Here is a 21,191-nt window from a genome sequence, read left to right on the forward strand (position 1 = left end):
TCCCCTTATTCATACATAATGCTGTAAATTTGCATTGAGCAGCATAACAGGAGGGGTCATGAATGGAGCCAAAAGTAATAGGCACATCACAGCGAGTGCTGCAGTAGTATTTCATGAAAAGCTTTCATTTGAGAGAAGGTTTAGTTTGATATTGATGTGCTATAAATATTTATACTGCATTTAACAATTAGTGGGTATGTGGAAAAGATAAAGATGTCATTAATCACTGTGCTGTGCTGTGCTGTGCTGAATGATAATGAGCTGGAGGATCTGAGTCACCTTGATTTTCTGTCCACTATGACATCATTAAATCAGTGTTCAGCTGCTGTCAACAGTGACTTTGAGGGTGTTTCCTTCCCTACTGTTGCTTGGGGATTTGCAGTTTTTAGGTTTAGCATAAGCATTTCTTAAAGGCACTTGGTACTTGACAGTACTGTTTGGTCCTAGAGATGAAGAGGTTGAAGAAACAAAGCAAAATAGCGCAAATATTGTCACTGCATTTTGTTTTTGAATAAAAATTTACTCTCAGTGAAATTAAATTCAGATCAAATGGAAACTTTTCCTAAAAAGTTCAAAAGAACAGCATTTACAGTATTTGAAATCATTAATATAAAGTTTAGGAAAAATCTGAATAAAAATATTTTCCTGGGTTGCTTGGCTTGACATTCCTTATCTCCATTTTTATTTATCTTTTTGTCTCTTTTTTTCTCTCAGTCTCTCTTTCTGTTTTCTGTGTATTCTGAGAGGAACAGAGTGCTCCATCAGAATGCTACAGGACAGAACATATGCCCATTGTTCCATTGTTTGTTATTGAATAACACAAAAATACAAATAATTTCCAGAACCTGTCCCTAATGTGAAGTTATGATTTTAATTGTAGTGCAGATTGCTAGGCATGTGATTTTTGGGAATCTGCAGCTTTTTTTTTTTTGAGCAACAAATGAAAACATGCAGTTGCATAAACTGGTACAAGAATATAAGTATCTCCCACCAGCCGATTCATTCCTGTGTCGTGGTTTATGCAACTTAACTGTAAGAAAGCAATAAAAGTGTAAAGAGACTTAAGAAGTCAAGTGTAAAAAAACATTTGGAAATTTGTCAGGGAGTTTCAGCTATCGAGGTGCTATCAGAGGAAACAGGTTTCATATTACCTTGGAGGACTGTATAACGGCTCTGAGTTATTTATGAGAGAATTGACAAATGCTGACACGGCTGTGATCGATACACATTGATTAATGTGTGAAGCTCAGAAAGGAATTCCAGCATAACACCTCCCAGCACAACCGCTTAGAGGTCTATGTGCGCATATATGTCTGACTTTGTTTTATGTCATCACATTTCTTACAGCAGTAACACAATCCCTGACGGCTTTGCCTGTGAAGACATTTCAGAGCAGATTTTATCCCGATTCATAAGGGACATGACGTGTATATATAGTAGGTCAAGTAAATCCTCTCTGGATCTGATCCATCAGGCTAGTGGTCCCCGAACAGGCCAGCTCATGGCCACTCAATTTAACTGTCTATTACAGCCAAAACAAATATATTCAGCAGAAACTAATAACATGTTCCCCTGACAGGTGGTATTGTGGGCTAAGATTGTGTCAAAGCTTGAGGCTCGTGCATAGGCTGCTTTTAGTTCAATCCAGTAGCTTAAGTCTGCATGGAAGCTCATCCAGAGGGATGAATGTGGTCAGAGTTTAATACACAGGCAGGAGAGGACAAGTACAGATAATCTGATGTATTCGCACAGAAGCCCGAGGAAGCTGGTATAGTTATTATTATGATTATTTGGGATGGTTTTTATCAGCTATTTGAACTCTCATTTTGACGGCACCTATTCACTTCAGAGGATCCATTGGTGTGCAAGTCATGTAATGTTAATTTCTTTTCATCTCTTCTGATGAAGAAACAAACCATTTTAAACCATTTTGAGTGGCCTGAGGAAAAGTAAATTGTTAGCAAATTTACATTTTTGGGTGAACTCTTCCTTTAATTCACCTTCGAATTTTGTTTAGGAATAATTAATTGAATGATTCCTCATGCCAGTCCACTTTCTTACAGGATTTCAGAGCAGCAGTGGAGGCAGCAGGAGATGATGAGGAACCACTGTTAGAAAACGGGAAGCTGGACGAAATCTTGAGCACTCTTCCTCAGGCCTACCACCTGCACAATGAGATCCTCAGTGAGCTGGAGACCCGCATTAAACAGTGGTGAGAACACACATACTGAAGCACATTACACTAATGCACATCAATATACAAAATGTACACATGCTTATGCACAGATTTAACAGCATGTCATTCCATAAAAAATCCTTATTTATGTTATATATAACATGCGCATCCTTTACAAGGTGCTAATGCATGCACTCCTCATCTACTGTACTGAATGCATCTCCCCAACTGAGCCACATATTACTATAAACAAGCTGATGTGTCATTGTCCACAATACATTACATTACACACTCTTATCTGTTTCATAGCAGTACATATGATGTTACAGCACAGTCCATTATAATGCTAGCATGAGTGTCCTTGAATGCCCTCTGAAAAGTTCCCGTTGTTTCTCATTCGTCTTCAGGGAGGACAGTCCAAGTGTGGTTGATGTCATATTAACGCGCCAGGCTGAGTTGTCATCCTTCGCAACCTACATCTCAGACTATGACCGAAGCATGTCACTGTTGGAGGAGAGCTGTAGACAGAGTAAAGCTTTCGAAGATGTGGTGAAACAGTTTGAGGTGAGGTCTGTCACGCAAATGTGTGTTTTTTTTGGGAATTGATCAAGATTTGATGATATGAAAAAAAAATCTGAATTGATAGATAAAATATTGACTTTTTAAATACCTTTTTATTTTTTATTCTGTGCCAGAAACTAAAAGAATATGAAAACACATCATAATATTTAAACCTACTTTTGCGCAGCCGCTGATCCAGAGAGAGCAGCGCTCATCATGTAAAACTTTATGTCTGAAACAGCTTCACAAACAGTCTACACAGCAGGCTACATTTCTGTGTTCCAAATATTAAATAATAATGTAAGTATTAAGACAACAGTTTATAGTCCTGACATAGACTCTGATGTTGTGGGAGCCGCGATCAAAATGGCTCTTTGAAAGTAATGAATAAAAAAACTCATACAGCTCTATTTTGCAGACAAACAGCTCTTAAATAGTCCATTTTATGTAGTCTGTAGAATTTTTGTTAATGGTTTTCAACTGCGACTAAATGGTTTGCAAAAAGAGACAAGATTAATTTTTGTTATCATTTTTGAATCCCACTGGAATCGAAACTGGGAATCAAAAATACTTGGAACCGATGAGCAGATTTGGAATCGGAATCAGAATTGATCAAATTCAAACGATACCCAACCCTATTCCCTATCCATTTAATTGGAGGATGGTTGGTGGAGACCACACATTTCAGTGGTGATCGGATCACCAACGACAAGAAGCCAGCTGTCCTCGCTCATTAATATGCATGAGCATCTGTATTCAGAGAAGTCTCGGTGGGTGGTAGACTCAAAATTAGACCCTCAATGTATAGCAGGGAGAGATCAGGAAAGAGCGAAAGAAAGGCTGATTTAGCCAAATGTCCTTTAAATGTGGCATTGTCGTCAGCTGCTCAAACTGAAAAGTATAACTGTGGGTAGATTTCCTCTTATATGCATGAATTATGCTTGGTAAAATGATCAGTGGTTTGTGAAATAAGTTAAGGAATGCTTTTTTAATATTTTTTAGATCAAGGACTGCATCTTTAATAATGTGTGACAGCCTGCCGTGGCTTCAATAGCAGAGGCTCAAGATCCAAATAACTCCAGAGTAATGAAACAAGATTAAGATGTAATTTCTGCTTATAACAGCACATATTATTCTTCACAAAGCATTTCAACACAATGTAATTCATTTGTGGGTGTGAAATGTGCTCACTCAGTGCTCTCAGTGAGTCCAGGTCAATCGGCTGCAGTAACGCTTATAGGCTTTGACTGGGTGAAGTATGTACTGAGCATCACTGGTTGCCTCTGGTCACTCCGCACTAATGAAACCAATAGAGCTGACTCTCAATGGTGTACCACCATGTAAACACACACACAAGTCAACAACGAGGCAGGCTTTTCCTTACATTTCTCTCATCCTGCCAGCTATTTGTCTACTCACCGCTGACTTGTTTTATTCACCCAATCTGTGCTGTGATGCTTCTCTCAGCTCGTTAAATGGGAGGAGATGCAGTTGTTTTATTGATCAGGGCCTGAAGGTGGACAAGTCAGGAGTTTAAACAACCTCTTGATTTTATCAGTATATGCCACCATTGTAGCTCTGTAGAAATATTAAATATCGAATGGATCACTTCATCAAGAATATGTCTGGGTCATATTTCACTTTAAACTAATTATTTAAAAAAAAAAAATGCCTGGTTTAAGGACCATACAATTTTATTGAATTATAACATTTAAGCATGTTTTCATATTCTATAATGTAAGATTAATTTTTACATTTTAAAGTATTTATGTGTAATGGAAGTATTTTGTTGCACCAACTTAAAAAAGTATGCAGTTTTACAGTAGTCTAATGAGAATCATCGAGAATACATTTAATTAATAAAAAAAAAACTGATGCATTATAGTAAGAAGAACTTGGGGGAATATGTTTAATTGACAGTAAAGTAATTTGAATTAGAAAAAAAAAATCTGTAAAAAAAAAGAAAAATGCAAAATACCAAGGATAGGAATTTCTAAAAATATTAAATGTATTCAAAATATTTTATTATTATTATTATTTTAAAACATTTTAACAATGTAGCATTTATTGACATTTATTTTCACATGTATTAATTACTAGGGCTGGTAAGTGATTACAATTTTGTATCTAATTAACTACATGATGTGGGAATTAATTATTCAAATTACTCCCAAAAGATAATTTAAATTCATTGTTGTGTAAAGCTTAAAACAGATTTTTACAAAAAGTAGCTTCAGCAAGAAATATTTTGTTTGATAACATTTATTACACATACTCTTTTGGGCCATGAGGGTGGGTAAATTATGACAGAATTTTAATTTTTGGGTGGGTGAAGTACAAATAGTAATTTATTTTATTTATTTATTTTTTATTACTGTGGAAATATGAAATAATTTCTTCAATCTAAATAATGAACTAAAACTGACAGTAGGTGGTGGTAAATGTCTTTATGATTAAGTGATTGAGTCATTTATTCATTAAATTTTTTTTCAAATGGCTGATTCATTCAGGAGTGAGGTGAATGGTTCTTTATGAATTGTCCATTGAATCATTAGACTTGTTCTACTTGAGGTGGATCATCACCATCAGACCGATCGGTGTGTGACATGAAAGAGAGCAGATCCTTACGACTCCTTATGCTTTTGAATCGCTCTAGAGGTACTTTGATGTCATACACCAATTGCTCTGTGCATTGCTGCTTCCAATCCAACGAGCCTGGTTCACCCAATTCGATCAAAATGTGGATTAGGGAATTAAATGCTGTATGTTACTCAGAGACAAACAGTTCTACTTTGTCTTTATATTTTCCTTTGCAAAATTGAACAAAACACACAAACATTGTGTCTAAAATAACAATATTAACTTCTTAATGAACTGTTGTATAAGATCAGCATCACATTTGCATTTGTGTGATATTGCACTTGGCCTATTGCTCGTGTGATTAAATTATATAAAAATGAGACAAAAACTCAAACAAGGGCATTTTTGCCCCATATCTTGAATTTTAGGGACATTCTGACTAGGGCTGTGCAATTAAGCACATTCAATTGTCATGATGTTGATTTAATACTAATCACAGGACCGGCTATACCGGAGATGTGCAGGACAATCGAATGCGATTAATTGCACAGCCCTAATTCTCACAACGTTCTCTAGGCTCCATCATGCAGTGAGTTGTTTCCCTTCCTCATATTTGTCATCGGTCAACTGTAAGAAATGTCAGATGACCCACGTAGGTTTGGGGCAGGGCAAGTGTGTTAATTATTTTTCACCTTAATAAATTAATGTAATTAACACAGTTAATTACCAGCCCAATTAATTACATGTATTAATGACATTCTGTTTTATTATTTATTACTTTTTTTTTTTTTTTACTTGCAGGTTGAAGTGTGACCTGTCCATGCTTTTGTTATATTTACCTTCTACTTTAAACGTGTAAATGAATTTGGATTTTACCACATGGGTTTCAGTGATGTGGCATTTTGTATTGGCAATACACCAGCAGCATTTGAGCTTTTTGAGGAAGGATAGTAGATGCATTGAGGATCGAGGATGCATTAGGAATTCTCTTCTCTGGAGCCGAGCTTGTGTAATCTCATTTTGTGCGTGCGTGTGCGTGCTGGGTTGATGACAGAGATGAAGTATCTACAGTAGCTGATCTGATCACCACTGTGGTCCGATAGGATTAAACCCTGTTCAGCTACACTGTTTACGAGGGCTTTCACCACGAACATGTGCGTGTGTATTTATAAGTATCTGGCTGTGTGTGTGCAGAATGTGTAAGGAAGAAGGAGACAATGGTATGCTGCTCTGAAAGATAGTGAGGGAGATGAAGAACACACTCACATACACACACACACACATATATATATATATATATTAGTAAACATTTAAATTGAGCTGAAGCCTAAGACTAAAAGGGTATGATATAAAGTATATGTCTATATAAATATGCATTCATTAATATTTATTTATTTATTCTTGCATTCAGAATCTCAAAGGTTATGTATGCACTATGAACAGGCCTGGTGTTTCTCTAGATGTTAGTAAACAGTGTTGCTCTTAAATTTTACAGGTGGAAAGGACAAGATAAAGACAGAACAAGACACTGACACACATACACACAGATCTGGGATTTGGGCAATGAGGCGGAAAAAAGCTAATTAGCCAAGCAGTCTTCTTAAACAACCCTCAATTAAATCAGCTGTCCACGCAGACGCTGCTTCAGCCGGGCCAGTGCCTGATTTGTGTAGCCTGTCTGTTCTCTTGCATGAGCCGCCATTCGTTCTCCTGGCTGTGTCCCAAGTCTACTAAATGTCTGCTCTTACACACATACACAAAGACTGGCCGCTTTTTCATTGGACTGCAGTTTGATGCAAGTGTTTAGTACGAGGCTGTTCATTAGTTCTGCTGCCTTTAACAATGAGACAATGTTATGCTTAAACACTGGAATCTGACAGGCTTTATGGTCAGGATGAGGCTCACTGCAGTGAAGGAATGATACAGAGAGGAAGTAATTAGATAATGGAGGACAGGTGCAAGATATTAAGAGCTGAAGAAGGAGAAAGGTTATGTTCACTCCTAAAAGTGCCTATTAAAGACATTCTAATTTACACTCGTCTAATTAATATTTAGATTAATTTTATGCTTTAAAATGTCGTCTGATGCTCCTTAACATAACATCATAAACACATTTCCTAATATTATTTGATTGCATATTTTGATATTGCATGAAATAATGTGCATTAACATTGACCTTTTAACTAATATCGTTACTGTATAATATATCAGTATAGCTAGTAATATAGATTTCTTTTAGAATATAGAAGTGCTTCAATATATATTTGTAATACTTAATAGTGAATTTAACGGAATAATTAAAATATTTTATACATTATGAAATGGTGCAGTGTTTTAATATTTAATTTAATATTAACTTTTACTTCAATTTACTATTTTATAATATATTGTTTGAAATAAAACATATCTGTAATCTTTGTTTAATGATTTTGATATTGAAAAGTATACATATACATATCTATATATTTATATGTATATTATGATTAATTTATATGATTGCATATTTTTATATGAAATTAGGAATCTAATATGCATAAACATTAACTATTTAATTTGTATTGCTTCTATGTATCTAATACATCAATATACTGAATGTTTTAAATATTACATATTAATTGAATTTTAATTAATTGAATAATTAATGAAATATGTTCTTAACTTTTTTATATTTTCAGTTTTAATATACACATAGGGAATGTAAACGAAAATGTCTACATCAACACACTCACATTCAAATAAATATTTTATAAAACATTAAATTGAATTTCAATTTCAGGTTACACTTTATTTTAAGGAGTCCTTGTTACATTGTAATTATACATTTAAGTACTGAGTAATATTAATTAACTACATGTACTTACTACATGGTTAGGGTTACAATTACGGTGTGGCTTGGGGACACCTTAAATAAAGTGTTAACGGTAGCATAGTATAGAAAATGAGTCAGTAGCCTATATGTTATATTTTTTACTTGAATTGTCAGTGTGTGTTTATGTGAGTGTGTGTGTAATTTATGTTCACATTATCATCTAAATAACAGATTTGATTATGTCATGGATAAACTGCAATGTAAACATACGTAGAAGAAAATAAAGAGAGATAAGAAATGTGATGGATAAAACCTGTGAATTATGATGATGATGATGATGATGATGATGACAGTAAGGTTATGATACAGTTAGAGAGCTGGTGTGAAAAAAAGATAATGAAACCCAGAGAGTGTCTTTCAGAGGTGTTGTGGGAATGATGTTAACTGGACAAACTGAATACTGGCTTGTGTTCTTTTATCTTGAAACCACAACTCCCTTCGTTCACGCTCCTCACAAGGTCATTAACGGCATCCCTTTTTCCCTCTTCTTGTTGAAGATCTCAAGCATTGTCCCATGTCTCTGGATGTCCATAACTCTGAAGTTATTTGCCCTTATCTGCCCTTTACTGACCTCTCACGTCCCCCCTGGCTCCTCAGAGCTCGCATGAACAATGACGTGTCAAAGTCAATTAGGCCTTGATTGATTTCTTCTCACAACTTGTTTGACTGATTCACTTGTTCACATTTTCTCCCAGTGAATGATATAATTGGGATGGAATTGGCTGGAATGAGGCGTACTCAGGGTTTTGTGTAACTGGAAAAATGGAAGGTCAGTGAATAACCTTGAAATGGGCTTCTCTAAGTAGTGCCATTGTGATCTATGATACTGTATCTTGTGAGTCAAGAGAGAGCACAGGTGGGATTTAACTCTGTGCATGGTTGTCCTATCAGCTTTATGTGTGAGTTTTAAGGGAAAAACTGTTTTGTTTTTATAGAGATTTGTTTGTGTCTATACATTTATGTGCAGCATGTGCAGATGCTATAAAATAATAATTGTAAATACCATAATTATGTGTTTTTGGCTAGTAAAAAAACTTTGTTAAACTCATGATACAAATTTAGATTTCTCTTACTTTCCCTTTGTTACATCATGTAAAAACAATAAAAGGGCAGCTTTTTCAACAGTTAAAAAAGTTTTATCATGAGGAGTAACAAGTTCTGTTTGACATACATTTTTTGTGTGTGTGTGTGTCCAAGTTCTGTATGTCTGTGTTTATTATTCATTATTTATTGTTTAATGTGCCATTTCTCATATGCATGTGTGTTTGTATTCCAGACACAGAATGCAGAAGGAGTTCATGTTCCTCTGAAACACCAGCTGCTGCGGGTCATTGTGCGTGTTCTTCAGTACCGCATGATCCTCACAGGTGAACACTGCATGATCCAAATATTTAGTCCAGATGATATTTTCCAATATTAATACTTTATCGTATTCAGTTCATTTTTAACTTAATCATTTGTGCAGTTTGGTTATTGTTAACTAAAACTAACATTTTGAAATTTGAAAGTTGTTGGAAGATTTTATTAAAAATAAAACAGAAATTTACAGTTTTAACCTTGTTTAAACTTGATGTTTTGAAAACTAACTAACTAACTAACTAACTGTTAATTGACTAATTATGATTAATCGCATCCTAATTAAATGTTTTTGTTTACTTAATATATGTGTGTGTACTGTGTATATTTATTATGAATATATAAATACACACAACATACAGTATATATTTTGAAAATATTTACATGCATAAATTTATATTCATACAAATTATATTATTTATAACTGTATTTCATATATAAACAAAAAATTTATTAAATATATGCATGCATGTTTATATATTTATATGTTCATAATAAGTATACACAGTACACACGTATATGTTATGTAAACAAAACTTTTATTTTGGATGTGATTAATCGCAATTAATGGTTTGACAGCGCTAAAATAATATAAATGTAAAATGAAATAAATGAAAGATGAATAGAAATATTTAATACATTTATTTAAAAATGACAAAAAAATTACAAATCACATAGAAAAACAACTAAAACTTAAAATAAAATTTAATAAAAACTGAAAATATACAAATAAAAGCTTATTTAAAAATGTTAATAAATATTATATTACACGAATAATGCAAAAATAACACAATGATTGTGTTCTACAAGTGTAAATGTTGGAAGTACAGGTATATGCATAAATACTGCATACAGAGATACTGCACAAAGGTGCATTTACGCATCAACAGTCTATATTTATCAAACTGCATCAAAATTCACAGAAGATACAGTAATTAAATAATAAAACTACTTGCTCAACACTTTATTGACATAATCTTACAGTAGGTATACAATTGTAGTTTTTTGTTGCTGACTTGCAGTCCTGGAATTCACATTTTGATAAATCATATTTTGTCACTTAATTACATTTCACTACAAAAAGGCTGCCAATGACTTTGAGGATTGGGGTAAAAATGAACTGTAAATAATGTACAGAATGTTGAATCATGTACATAAAACATAAGACTGTTTGAGTGTATTTAAAAGAGTATGAGATGATGAAATAAAAGCTATTTTGTCTCTTAATCCGTCATTTGGTTTTCATCTCATGTTTTCCAGACTACTTAAACAACCTCTCTCCGGATTCAAAAGAGTATGAAAACACACAAGGTATTGTTGTCTCGGTCTCTCTCTCACACAATGATGACCACTGACCATGTTTGAACTGTGAAAACATTAATTGTGCTTATGACTGCAACTTTTTATCAACAGCTGCGCTAGTAATCGTGTCAGAGGTCGCAGACCAGGTTAATGACAATCTAAAACACGGGGTGAGTTGTTTCTGTGTGTGAGCGAGCGAGTGTTGTATTGTTAATACATGATGAAAAGTAGAGAGGGGATATGATGTCATCATATTGTACCAGGTGTCGGGAAACAAAGAGAGTAATGTGAAATCAGCCAGACACAGAGGCATCTCCAAACACATACACGCAGTCACAGACACAGAAACCTTCTGTTTCTACCCTAAATCATTTCTGAACAGCTCTTCTTTTTTCTCATTCACAAATCAGTTCTGTTTCTCATTTTCACTTTTTGATGTCTTTCTACTGCAATCACAGGAGAACCTGCTTCGTTTGGTCCACATTGACTACAGCGTGAGAGGAAAAAGAGACCTTCTTCAACCAGGAAGGGTACATTCAGCTTCATAGGCTGTATTTATGCTTTCATGTTTATAGTTTATTACTGTTTTTACTGGCAGTAAAACCTGAAAGATCAGTAACAGTTATTAGACATCAAAGGTTTAAGTGAATAACACCCTTACCCATAAGTCACCTGGTCTCGTGCACCTGCGTGTTTTGCAGGTTTTTGTCAAGGAGGGCACTCTGATGAAGGTCTCTCGGAAAAGCAGGCAGCCCAGACACCTCTTCCTGGTATTTTGTCATCCTTCTCTCAACTTGCAGTGTGCTTAATTGCATTAAATGTGCACTTGAAGTGTAATTCAATCCTTCAGGTATATATATATATATATATATATATATATATAAAAAAAACATATTGCAGATAATAGAGTATTATTTAAACATAAATGAAAAAGGCCACTTAAGTGCACTTAAAGCAAGTAAACGTTCATGATTTTTTTTTTACATACTTAAGTACACTTTTAAAAAGTGCAATTTGTAATAATGTCAGAATTATAGTTTTATGTTAAAGTACGTTTGAAATCATTACATTTTAATAATCATTTGTCATAAGAAAATACTTCATTATAATTTGTAACTTTAATGTGTTATTTGATATTACATTTAAAGTTAATATATTTTAAACCCACTAAATTGCTACTTCATTAGAAATGTGCAATTACAAATAGAATGAAATGCAAGTTTCAATAGAAATGGCATTAAATATTTTAGTTTACCATAAATGCTTGTCATTACATTCATCAGTGCACTTTGACCATATCTCATATACAGTGAACTTTGAACTTACTTTTAAAGATGTACTTAAGTGGGGAGAAAAGCACTCTTGCATGGTATTTCTGCATTTTCCTTAGAACAAGTGACTTCACAGCCGTTCATGTGTCTGAAAATGATTTTTCAAACCAATTGGCCGTGTGGGATTGTTAAGAGATTGTCTTTCAGTTAGATGTGTATCGCTTCTTGTGTCTGAGTGCAAGTAGGTGTTGCATTCTTAAAGCTATAACTGTATAAAAAACATTTTATTATACAGTTGGTTTTCTCTAAATCCAAAAACTGTCATTGCATGGAAAAGTCTTGAGTGGAATCTTGCTTGTAAAGATAATTAAATTTAGTTAACTGTCAGCTAGTTGCCTGACACATTTAATTTTAATATGAAGTTGCCTATATTGCCCTCTTAGGTACTGAGCAGTTATTGACAGGTATGTGTATTGTTGAAATTTGGTCATTCAAAAGTCAGGCAGTTTCCTAGAGAGTAAGTGAGCTGGTTTCAGCAGACACTGGAGGCTAAATTAGCTGTAGCACAAGGCTACCCCCACCTCTCTTTATAGCTCTCTTGTTTTCAAGGGTCGTACTTCCTCTCAGGATGTCTGCTGTAGGTCATTGGATGCCAACTTCCTGTGCTGGGACTTTACTGACAGCACACTGAAGACTAGGCCCAGAGAACAACAGATCAACAGCACACTGAAAAACAACACTAAAAACATGAGACTGCATGAGTGGTCAGTTCAGTTGTTTACCTGAAGTACATTTATTCTGTTACTTCGGGTGGTTTTCTGAATGTCTTAATGACAAGATTTTAAGAAGAATGGGCTCTGCGGGCTCTGCTGAGATTTAGAAAAAATGTCAACTTGCACAAAAATGTTTAGGTCAGTATGATTGTTTTACGATGGTTAGAAAAATTTAACGTTTCACAACATTACTGTTGATACTGTATTTTTGGTCAAATAAATGTAGCTTTGGTGAGTATGAGACTTTTCCCTTAACTTTTGAAGAGTAGCCTAGTGTATACAGACCTTTGGGTGGGGAAACAAATCATTTTCTTTATTACTATCCATCTTTTTTTCCTCCTTTTTTCTGAGTACTAAATAAGTAACTTTTTCACACTGGCACATTTTCTCTTTATCGCATTTGATTTGATGATGGTCAGACTCGTGCTCGTACAGTTCACTTTAAACAGTGTAATATGCTGTAGTTCTTCATCATGTTACTGGAAAAGCTGGTACAAATGGTAAATTTGGACAATGTATACATACAGGAAGCTATTTTCGGATATTGAGACAGTCTTGGCTCTGAAGATCCCAGATACTGGAGTTTTTCTTCATCTTCTGTCATCCTCTCCTTTCTGCTCTCTTCCATCCCTTAATCGATCAATCTCTGCTTGGTGTTTTTTCTATGAGAACTTGTGACTGATGTCATAGAGTCCAGCACTGACTGGTTGTGACATGATGTCATAGTGTCCCCTAAAGATGATTCTTCAAGATACGGATTTAATTTATGGATTAATAAGTGAATCACTCAAAAAATCCCGTATACCAACTATCACTCATACACTGATGCCCAAAGGCCATTTCCTCTGTCAAAACGACCCTTCATTGCCTGTACAAATCTACCACTTCACAGTTAACTTTGAAGGACTATCTCTGATCACTGAGACAGGGTTACCAAGATCATGGAAAACATGCCATGAAATTTAAATTCTGTGATTTACACCATGTTGTTATTGTTTACTTAAACTAAAATGTTTAAAATAATTTATGTTAATTTAATCAGTCTGAAATAAACTAAAATATATGTAATGTTAAATAAAAAAAAAATTATGAATATTAGGAATGTTACCTTGAACTAATTGAAATAAAATAGGTTAAAAAAGTAAAGCTAAATAGAAATAGTAATACTTAATGAAATAGAAAAAATAAAAAATGAGCACATTGCAAAATTACAGAAACTTAAATTGAAAACTGAAAATATCAAATGAAAAGTTAATTTAAAAAATTAATAAATGCTATAAAAGTATACATATAATACCACAAGAAAGAAAGTTTGTCCCAGAAATCCCTATAAAAATCATTATCCAATAATCATTGTGGTTAAGTTTATTCACCTGAGCTGAACTGGATAGGAAATGGTCACAAATATCAGGCAAAACTAGTTAAGTAGAGTTGTAATGACACGTTATCAGGGACTTTTTGTTTTGTGGCTACTGTAATGGTATCAGATCCCTATGGAGGTCTTACGTAGGATTCGAAGGATACGTAGTTATTTGTTGTTTTCTCTTGTATTTTTCTTCACCAACGTCACACACACTAGTTACATGAGAACTGATTTATTCTCAGCTTTTTGAGGCTTGTTGTGGCTGTTGTTGTTGATGTTTTTGTTGTCTCTGTCCTGCTGCCTCCACCCAAAATGGCTTTCTCAGGAGCGTCCAGGCTGAATTCCTGGACCCGGCCTGTGAACTGCGGATGTTTGGGGCACGCACACTGCATGTCTCATGATATCACCACTTTTGTTTGGAGCTATATATGTCGAGCAAACACAATGGTTTGAAGTGCAGGGCTAGCCTGTTTGTGTGTGTGAGTCTGTGTTCTTAGCACAACTCCTTCATTGTCAGGAATGAAGCAAAGCAGAAAATATCCCATAAACTGCTTTTCTTAAGCACAACCTATTGTATTGAACGTGTGAATTGCTTTCTTGGGTACTGAACTGAACGTGCTACACTTGTGGAAGAATGAGCATTGAGCAGAGAGGAAGAAGTTAGATCATGTCAAAACTATTTAAAGCAGGGGTCCGGGGCCAACTAAGGGGCCACTGCAAAGTTATAGGGGGCCTCAAATTAGCTTAAAAAATAAGTAAAATAATTAACATCATGTACTTTAGGTTTAGCTTCTTGTAATTGTGCTGAATTTACTATTATAAATTCTAACTTACACTATAAAATAAAGTGTTACCGTTATTTTCATCTATGGACACTCCTAATATATATATATATATATATATATATATATATATATATATATATATATATATATATATATATATATATATATATATATATATATATATATTAAAAATGTGTGATGGACTTGAAATCAAATAGGCTGATAACCACTGATTTAAAGCTTATGCTGCCTCCTTGTGGTAGATATAAACATAACAGAAAGCAACCATCACTATTACTTTCCTCATACTTAAATTTAGGGGTTAAAAATTTGATAGCCTTTTGAATAGAAATATACTGCAATAATAACTAGACTAATAATTCTTATTTAATAATGTAAATCTAATCTAAATGTTTAACTTGGAAAGGGATAGAGCAGACGTGTGCAGACTTAAAAGCTTTTACTGCCTCCTTGTGGTGGAAATAAAGACAAGAAGGCAAGCGTCATTACTTTTGCTAACATTAAAACACCTTGTAAGAATGGTATTACAATAAAATTCTTTTTTTATTGGAAAAAAAGCAGAACATTTAAAGTGCTGGTTAGGGTTAGGTTATATAACTTATAATTAGTTGTCTATAAAACAATTTCTAGTCCCCATTTATATAGTAATCATGTTTGTGCATGTGTTGCAGATGAATGACGTGATGCTGTACACCTACCCTCAGCAGGATGGTAAATACAGGCTGAAAAACACACTGACTCTAAGTAGAATGAAGGTAAGACACCAGAGTCTCTCAGCAGATTCATTTAGTTTTTTGATTACCGCTAAACTACTAGGAAACAAAACAGATTACACTAAGTGTGATATGAATTGTATTATAATGAACTTAGCAGTATTTGTTTTTCATGTGTCTGTAGGTCAGTAAACCTGTCATAGACAATGTGCTCCACACGCTCAGGATAGAAGTCAGCGATGTTACAATCACTCTCTCCGCGAGGTAATGGTTTGCATGTGTCTGTACTGACATCTTCTGTCATGCCATCACTTCAAGCATGGCTTCTTTCTGTCTCTGACAGTTCTTTAGGTGAAAGAGAGGACTGGTTCCACACGCTGAGCCGGGCTATAGCGGATCACGCCGCAGGCCTCAATACCTTCAGCTGCTCTAGTGAGGTGTGAGGAAAGATTTCACACAGCCTCTGTACAAAAATATCTATGGCTAGTTATCAAACAAAGATAATTGTTAAGTTTTTGTTTAAAGCATTACTATTCAGTATCAAGGAAACTAAATGATGAAATTACTGTCCATGTTTCCAGGCAAGAGAGAAATTATGGATGTCTCTGGGAGAGGCTGCTCCTGTTCTCGTTCCTGTTTCACATGTGATGATGTGCATGAACTGCACATCAGACTTCAGGCTAACACTGCGACGGCATCACTGCAATGCATGTGGAAAGGTAGGGAAATGTCTGATAGTCTTAAAGGGATAGTTCACCCACAAATGAAAATTCTGTCATTAATTACTCACTCTCATGTTGTTTCAAACCTGTAAACAGAACACATTTTTCTTCGGAACACAAATTAAGATTTTTTTTTGATGAAATCCGAGAGCTTTCTGACTCATTCTGAAATATTTTATGGCCCAGAAAAGTAGTAAGGACATCATTAAAATAGTCCATGTGACATCAGTGGTTTAACTGTAATCTCATGAAGCTACGTTAATACATTTCTGAAAATTCTCGTTCAAATATGTAAGACTTTTCATCCTCTCAGTGCTTCTGGGTGTATGTCAGGTCCTGCAGCATCACACACTGTTGTTGTACTCTTGTGAACGTGCGTCGAAGACTGACACGGAAGAGAAGAAAATGTTAAATAAAGTTGTTAATTTATTTTATTTGTGCACAAAAAGTATTCTCGTTGCTTTATAACATTACGACTGAACCTCTGATGTCATGGACGCATGGACTATTTTTATGTTGTCTTTAGTACCTTTCTTGAACAAGATAGCTGCATTGCTGTCTTTTGAGGGACAGAAAGCTCTCAGATTTCAACAAAATATCTTAATTTGTGTTCTGAAGATGAACAAAGAATCCTACGGTTTTGGAAAGACATGAGGATGAGTAAATAATGTGGGGGCGGTGGAATTTTACTATACTTTTAAATTCAAGACATATATTCTTTGATATGTTGCAGTTAACAATAAAATACTCATAGGTGGTCTTACAGTGACCCTAATAAGCATTTAGACTCAAAAATGTATGTACAGCATTGCATTAAATAATAATAAATTGAAGCAGGATTACATTAGCGGATATTTCACAGAATTATATGGATTTACATTCATGCACAGACACTTTAAAGCGACTTAAAGTACATTCAGGCAATACTTTTTTTTTACCAGTATGTCTGTTCCCTGGGAATAGAACCCACTACCTTTTGTACAGTTAATACAATCCTCTACCACTGAGCCACATGAGCTTGTATTATTGTATATATTACAAATATATGTTTTGTTTCCAACCAAAAAAGTTTTTATTATTATTATTATTATTATTTATTGCCATTAAATAAACACATTTGTTCTGTGATATTATGAATAAATTTGTTATTAGCGATTGACTAGTAAACAGGCCAGTCAGTCAGCACTTAACAGAAGTGCCAGCTCCCCCTTGTGGCAGGAAAGGGTTCTGTTCATTGTCATTCAGGGTAATATGGTGACTTTATAGTGTTTTGCAATATTTTAAGTGAATTTTGTGCAGACAATGTGCAAAGTAGATTACAGGGATTTTATGTTAATTCAATATGTGTTCTGCTTAAATATATATTTAAAATGTAATGTATTTCTGTGATGCAAAGCTAAAATGTCAGCAACTATTACTCCAGTTTTCTGCATCACATCATCTTTCAAATCATTCTAATGCTCAGTTGGTGCTCAAGAAAAAAGTTGAGCTGAATAAAAGTATTAATTTCTTTAAATACATAATTAAATAATAAATCTTACTGACCCAAAATGTGTTAAGCGGTAGTATATATATACTGAATATCAGCATTCAATTGTGACCCTGGTTTCTCTTATTTTTATTATCGTCTCTCATTGCGTCTCATTTTTACTATTCATCTGAACTGTCTCGTCCTGTTGTTAGGTTGTGTGTCGCTCCTGCTCGAGAAACAGGTATCCTCTAAAATACCTGAAGGACAGGATGGCTAAAGTCTGTGACCACTGCTACGCTGAGCTAAGAAAGAGAGGTAACAGCCTCCAAAAAGAATCAGACTTTAAAAAGCTATGCAATTTCGAACCTTTTCATACTCACCATCACAGTTAAAATTATTTTTTACAGTATTAACAAGAATATAATATACGTTTGTTGTTTTTCAGTATTCATCTGCAGTTGATTGTTTAAACAAAATAGACTGTTTCCATTCTGAACATTGAAATGATCCCAATAGCTGTATAGTTAATGTCAGTGTATGATGTGTGTGTAGGTGGTAGTATTCCAGGGTCATGTGGGAGCACCAGTCCCCGCACAAACAGGGCCAGCAGGCCTCTCTCTGCTGTGTTCCAGAGCCTACAGCCACCCAGCCTGTGGAGGAACAGAAAGAGCACCTCACCTCTCACACAGGTACACACACAACACTCACGTACACATCTGAATGAAGAAGGTATTTTATACTCAGAGTTCAGAAAGTATTGGTGTGTGCAGGTATCTGTGGGTGCAGAGGGCTCCACTATGAGCGGCAGTCTGCAAAGACGCAAAAAGAGCAAAAGGAAGTGGAAGAGGCTGTGGTTTCTGCTCAAAGACAAGGTGCTCTACACCTTTAAAGCACGAGAGGTGAGGGGACCCAGAGTCTCCCACACCAACACAGACACTACAAACAAACACTCATGCATACAAACGCACATTATAACTTGCACAAACTACATTTAATGTGTTGGATCAATACAAAATGTTGATTTTGATACAATATCAGCCTCTGTTTCCTAACATCAATACTAAATCAATAGCTTAGGTAACAAAGAAACCACTTTGGGTGATTGATGAAATATAATTAGGACTGTCAATGTTAATAATTTGTAAACGTGGCAATAAATAATTTTTTTATGCCACTACTTAAATGTTTGGGGTCTGTAAGGTTTTTTAAAGATTTTGAAAGAAGTCTCACCAAGGCTGCATTTGTTTGTTCAAACATATAGTAATTATTTTAAGCACCATTTCTTCAGTCTTCAGTGTCACATGATCTTTCAGAACTCATTGCAATATACTGATTTGTGTTATGATTATTGTAAATGTTGAAAACTGTGTTAAAATTAGATCCCCCAAACTACTGAATGTCGGATAAATTACATAATGAAATAATTATAATGTCACATTTAATTAATCTCATTAAAGGATGTTTACATCACATTGTCTGAAATGCTAAACTGTGCTGTCTTTTTTGGTCAGGTGCTGAAATACGTAAAATGATAATACTGATATAATGAAAATAATATACAGTATAAAGCACAAACCCTGCACACATTTAACCTCTTCTTTGTTTCCTGTGTCTGCAGGATAAAGTGGCATCTGAAAGTCTTCCTCTGCAGGGCTTTACTGTGAAGCTGTCTGATCGATCAGAAGGGGAAGACAAAGACAACGTTTTCCAGCTGTACCATAAAAAAACACTGTACTACACCTTCAGGGCAGATGACCAGCATACTGCACGCAGGTACGACACACAAGAGTCATCCTGTTCACCTCTGCATTGTTCATTCCCCTTTGAAATCTTCAGAATTATGATAAAGAAATCAACTGTTATTTTGCAGGTGGGTAAATGCAATGGAAGAGGCCACAGTGTTATAGTATCCAGCTATCTGCCCAGATGACAACCGGACTCTAGGAAGAGTCCCCGAGACAGCTGAACCCATCATGGGCTTAAACCTTTGACATCAGAGTCACCTGTGCCTGAGAAACCAGCGGAATCACACCATTAATACCTTCATTTTTAGCTCTATCTTCTTCTTGGCTGCTGAATTTATGGACAGATTTACACAAGGCATGTCACGCTCAGTGTTTGTGCTGTCCCAGGACGAGTCCCATGCCTCACCTGCTTCACAGACTCATGAAAAAAGTGCCATGTGTAAACAGTGCAGTTCAGTGAAGCTCAGGTGTCGTGCATGATTGCTCTGAAACTACTCACCTGTGTCGAAATAAAGGAGAATGATTTTTTTTTTTTATTGTGACTTTCTATATGCAGTGCTGTCATTTTATACATTAATGTAAAATTTTAAATAAATTAAGGCATTTGTTATAGTTTGAAATAATACAATAAGCCCAAACAGGCTTGTTATAGACAATATATTGTTCATTTAATTTAACACCTAAATGTTTAGCATGGCATATCCTACCACCTCAGACATAAAAAGTCCATGTTTTATATACAAATTACATCATGTGATATATATATTTACATTTGGATTTGATACAGAATTGTATAGCCTAAATGAAGAAATCTGTACATTTTACAATTCAGTGTAATATATTTAATGTGCAGCTGTATTAAGATATTGCTATCATCTGCTGTGATTCATTTTTCTCTGCACATTTGGTAGTAATTTTACTGTGGTCCCCAAGTGACATTGTTTCTGCTAGAATACCGGTACAGTTATTGTTACTACAGTGAAGCTGTGCTAATTTGATATTAGTCTCCACCACTGACTTCAAAAACATTACAAAAAATATAAAAAAAATTATAACCCTATATGCATTTGGTATAATTACATTGATATTAATAGCTATGGTATATGGTCAGAAACAATGGTTACTATGGTAATTTAACGTAAGGATGGTTGTATGCACAACGGCGCATACCTATGAAGGCCACATTTGGTAAAACCTCAATGTAAATCAGTATGCAAACATTGTGAACATCTGTGTCGGTTGAAACTTTCATTAAAAATAGTGAAGTGTCATAAGCTTTATGTATCTACAGTATTAGCCTTAAGCAGTTTTTTTTTTTGTTTTGTTATTTAGGCCATCATCTAAAGCCATGTTATTCCCAAAAATATGTTTACTTTTTTTTTTTTTTACTGCATTTTCAAAGGTTTAGGTGAATTTTGTTGTATATATTAATCTAGAGAGAACAGTTTGTGTGAACTGGGCCTTTTTCTGTTCAGTATTTTCA

The 21,191-nt window shown here is 34.7% G+C and overlaps 1 protein-coding gene across 2 annotated transcripts in view; it reads left to right on the top strand.

The window, feature by feature from the left end:
- Positions 1-20,982, top strand: part of fgd5a (FYVE, RhoGEF and PH domain containing 5a) — a 36,115-nt gene extending 15,133 nt beyond the window's left edge. Inside the window, exons 6-21 of one of the 2 annotated variants that reach the window (XM_052568810.1) lie at positions 2,064-2,212; positions 2,584-2,740; positions 9,463-9,553; positions 10,803-10,853; positions 10,956-11,014; positions 11,303-11,374; positions 11,546-11,614; positions 15,729-15,812; positions 15,955-16,034; positions 16,114-16,207; positions 16,352-16,489; positions 18,176-18,278; positions 18,516-18,652; positions 18,734-18,835; positions 19,582-19,736; positions 19,834-20,982. In XM_052568810.1, coding sequence (XP_052424770.1) covers positions 2,064-2,212; positions 2,584-2,740; positions 9,463-9,553; positions 10,803-10,853; positions 10,956-11,014; positions 11,303-11,374; positions 11,546-11,614; positions 15,729-15,812; positions 15,955-16,034; positions 16,114-16,207; positions 16,352-16,489; positions 18,176-18,278; positions 18,516-18,652; positions 18,734-18,835; positions 19,582-19,736; positions 19,834-19,870 — 1,578 coding nt within the window. In that variant the 3' untranslated portion in view covers positions 19,871-20,982. Of the gene's footprint in view, positions 1-2,063; positions 2,213-2,583; positions 2,741-9,462; positions 9,554-10,802; positions 10,854-10,955; positions 11,015-11,302; positions 11,375-11,545; positions 11,615-15,728; positions 15,813-15,954; positions 16,035-16,113; positions 16,208-16,351; positions 16,490-18,175; positions 18,279-18,515; positions 18,653-18,733; positions 18,863-19,581; positions 19,737-19,833 lie in introns of both variants that reach the window. The other variant, XM_052568809.1, reaches the window with a different exon arrangement.
- The last annotated feature ends 209 nt before the right edge of the window (positions 20,983-21,191 follow it).

The sequence above is a fragment of the Carassius gibelio genome, chromosome B11, assembly GCF_023724105.1.
Source record: "Carassius gibelio isolate Cgi1373 ecotype wild population from Czech Republic chromosome B11, carGib1.2-hapl.c, whole genome shotgun sequence".
Classification (NCBI taxonomy): Eukaryota; Metazoa; Chordata; class Actinopteri; order Cypriniformes; family Cyprinidae; genus Carassius; species Carassius gibelio.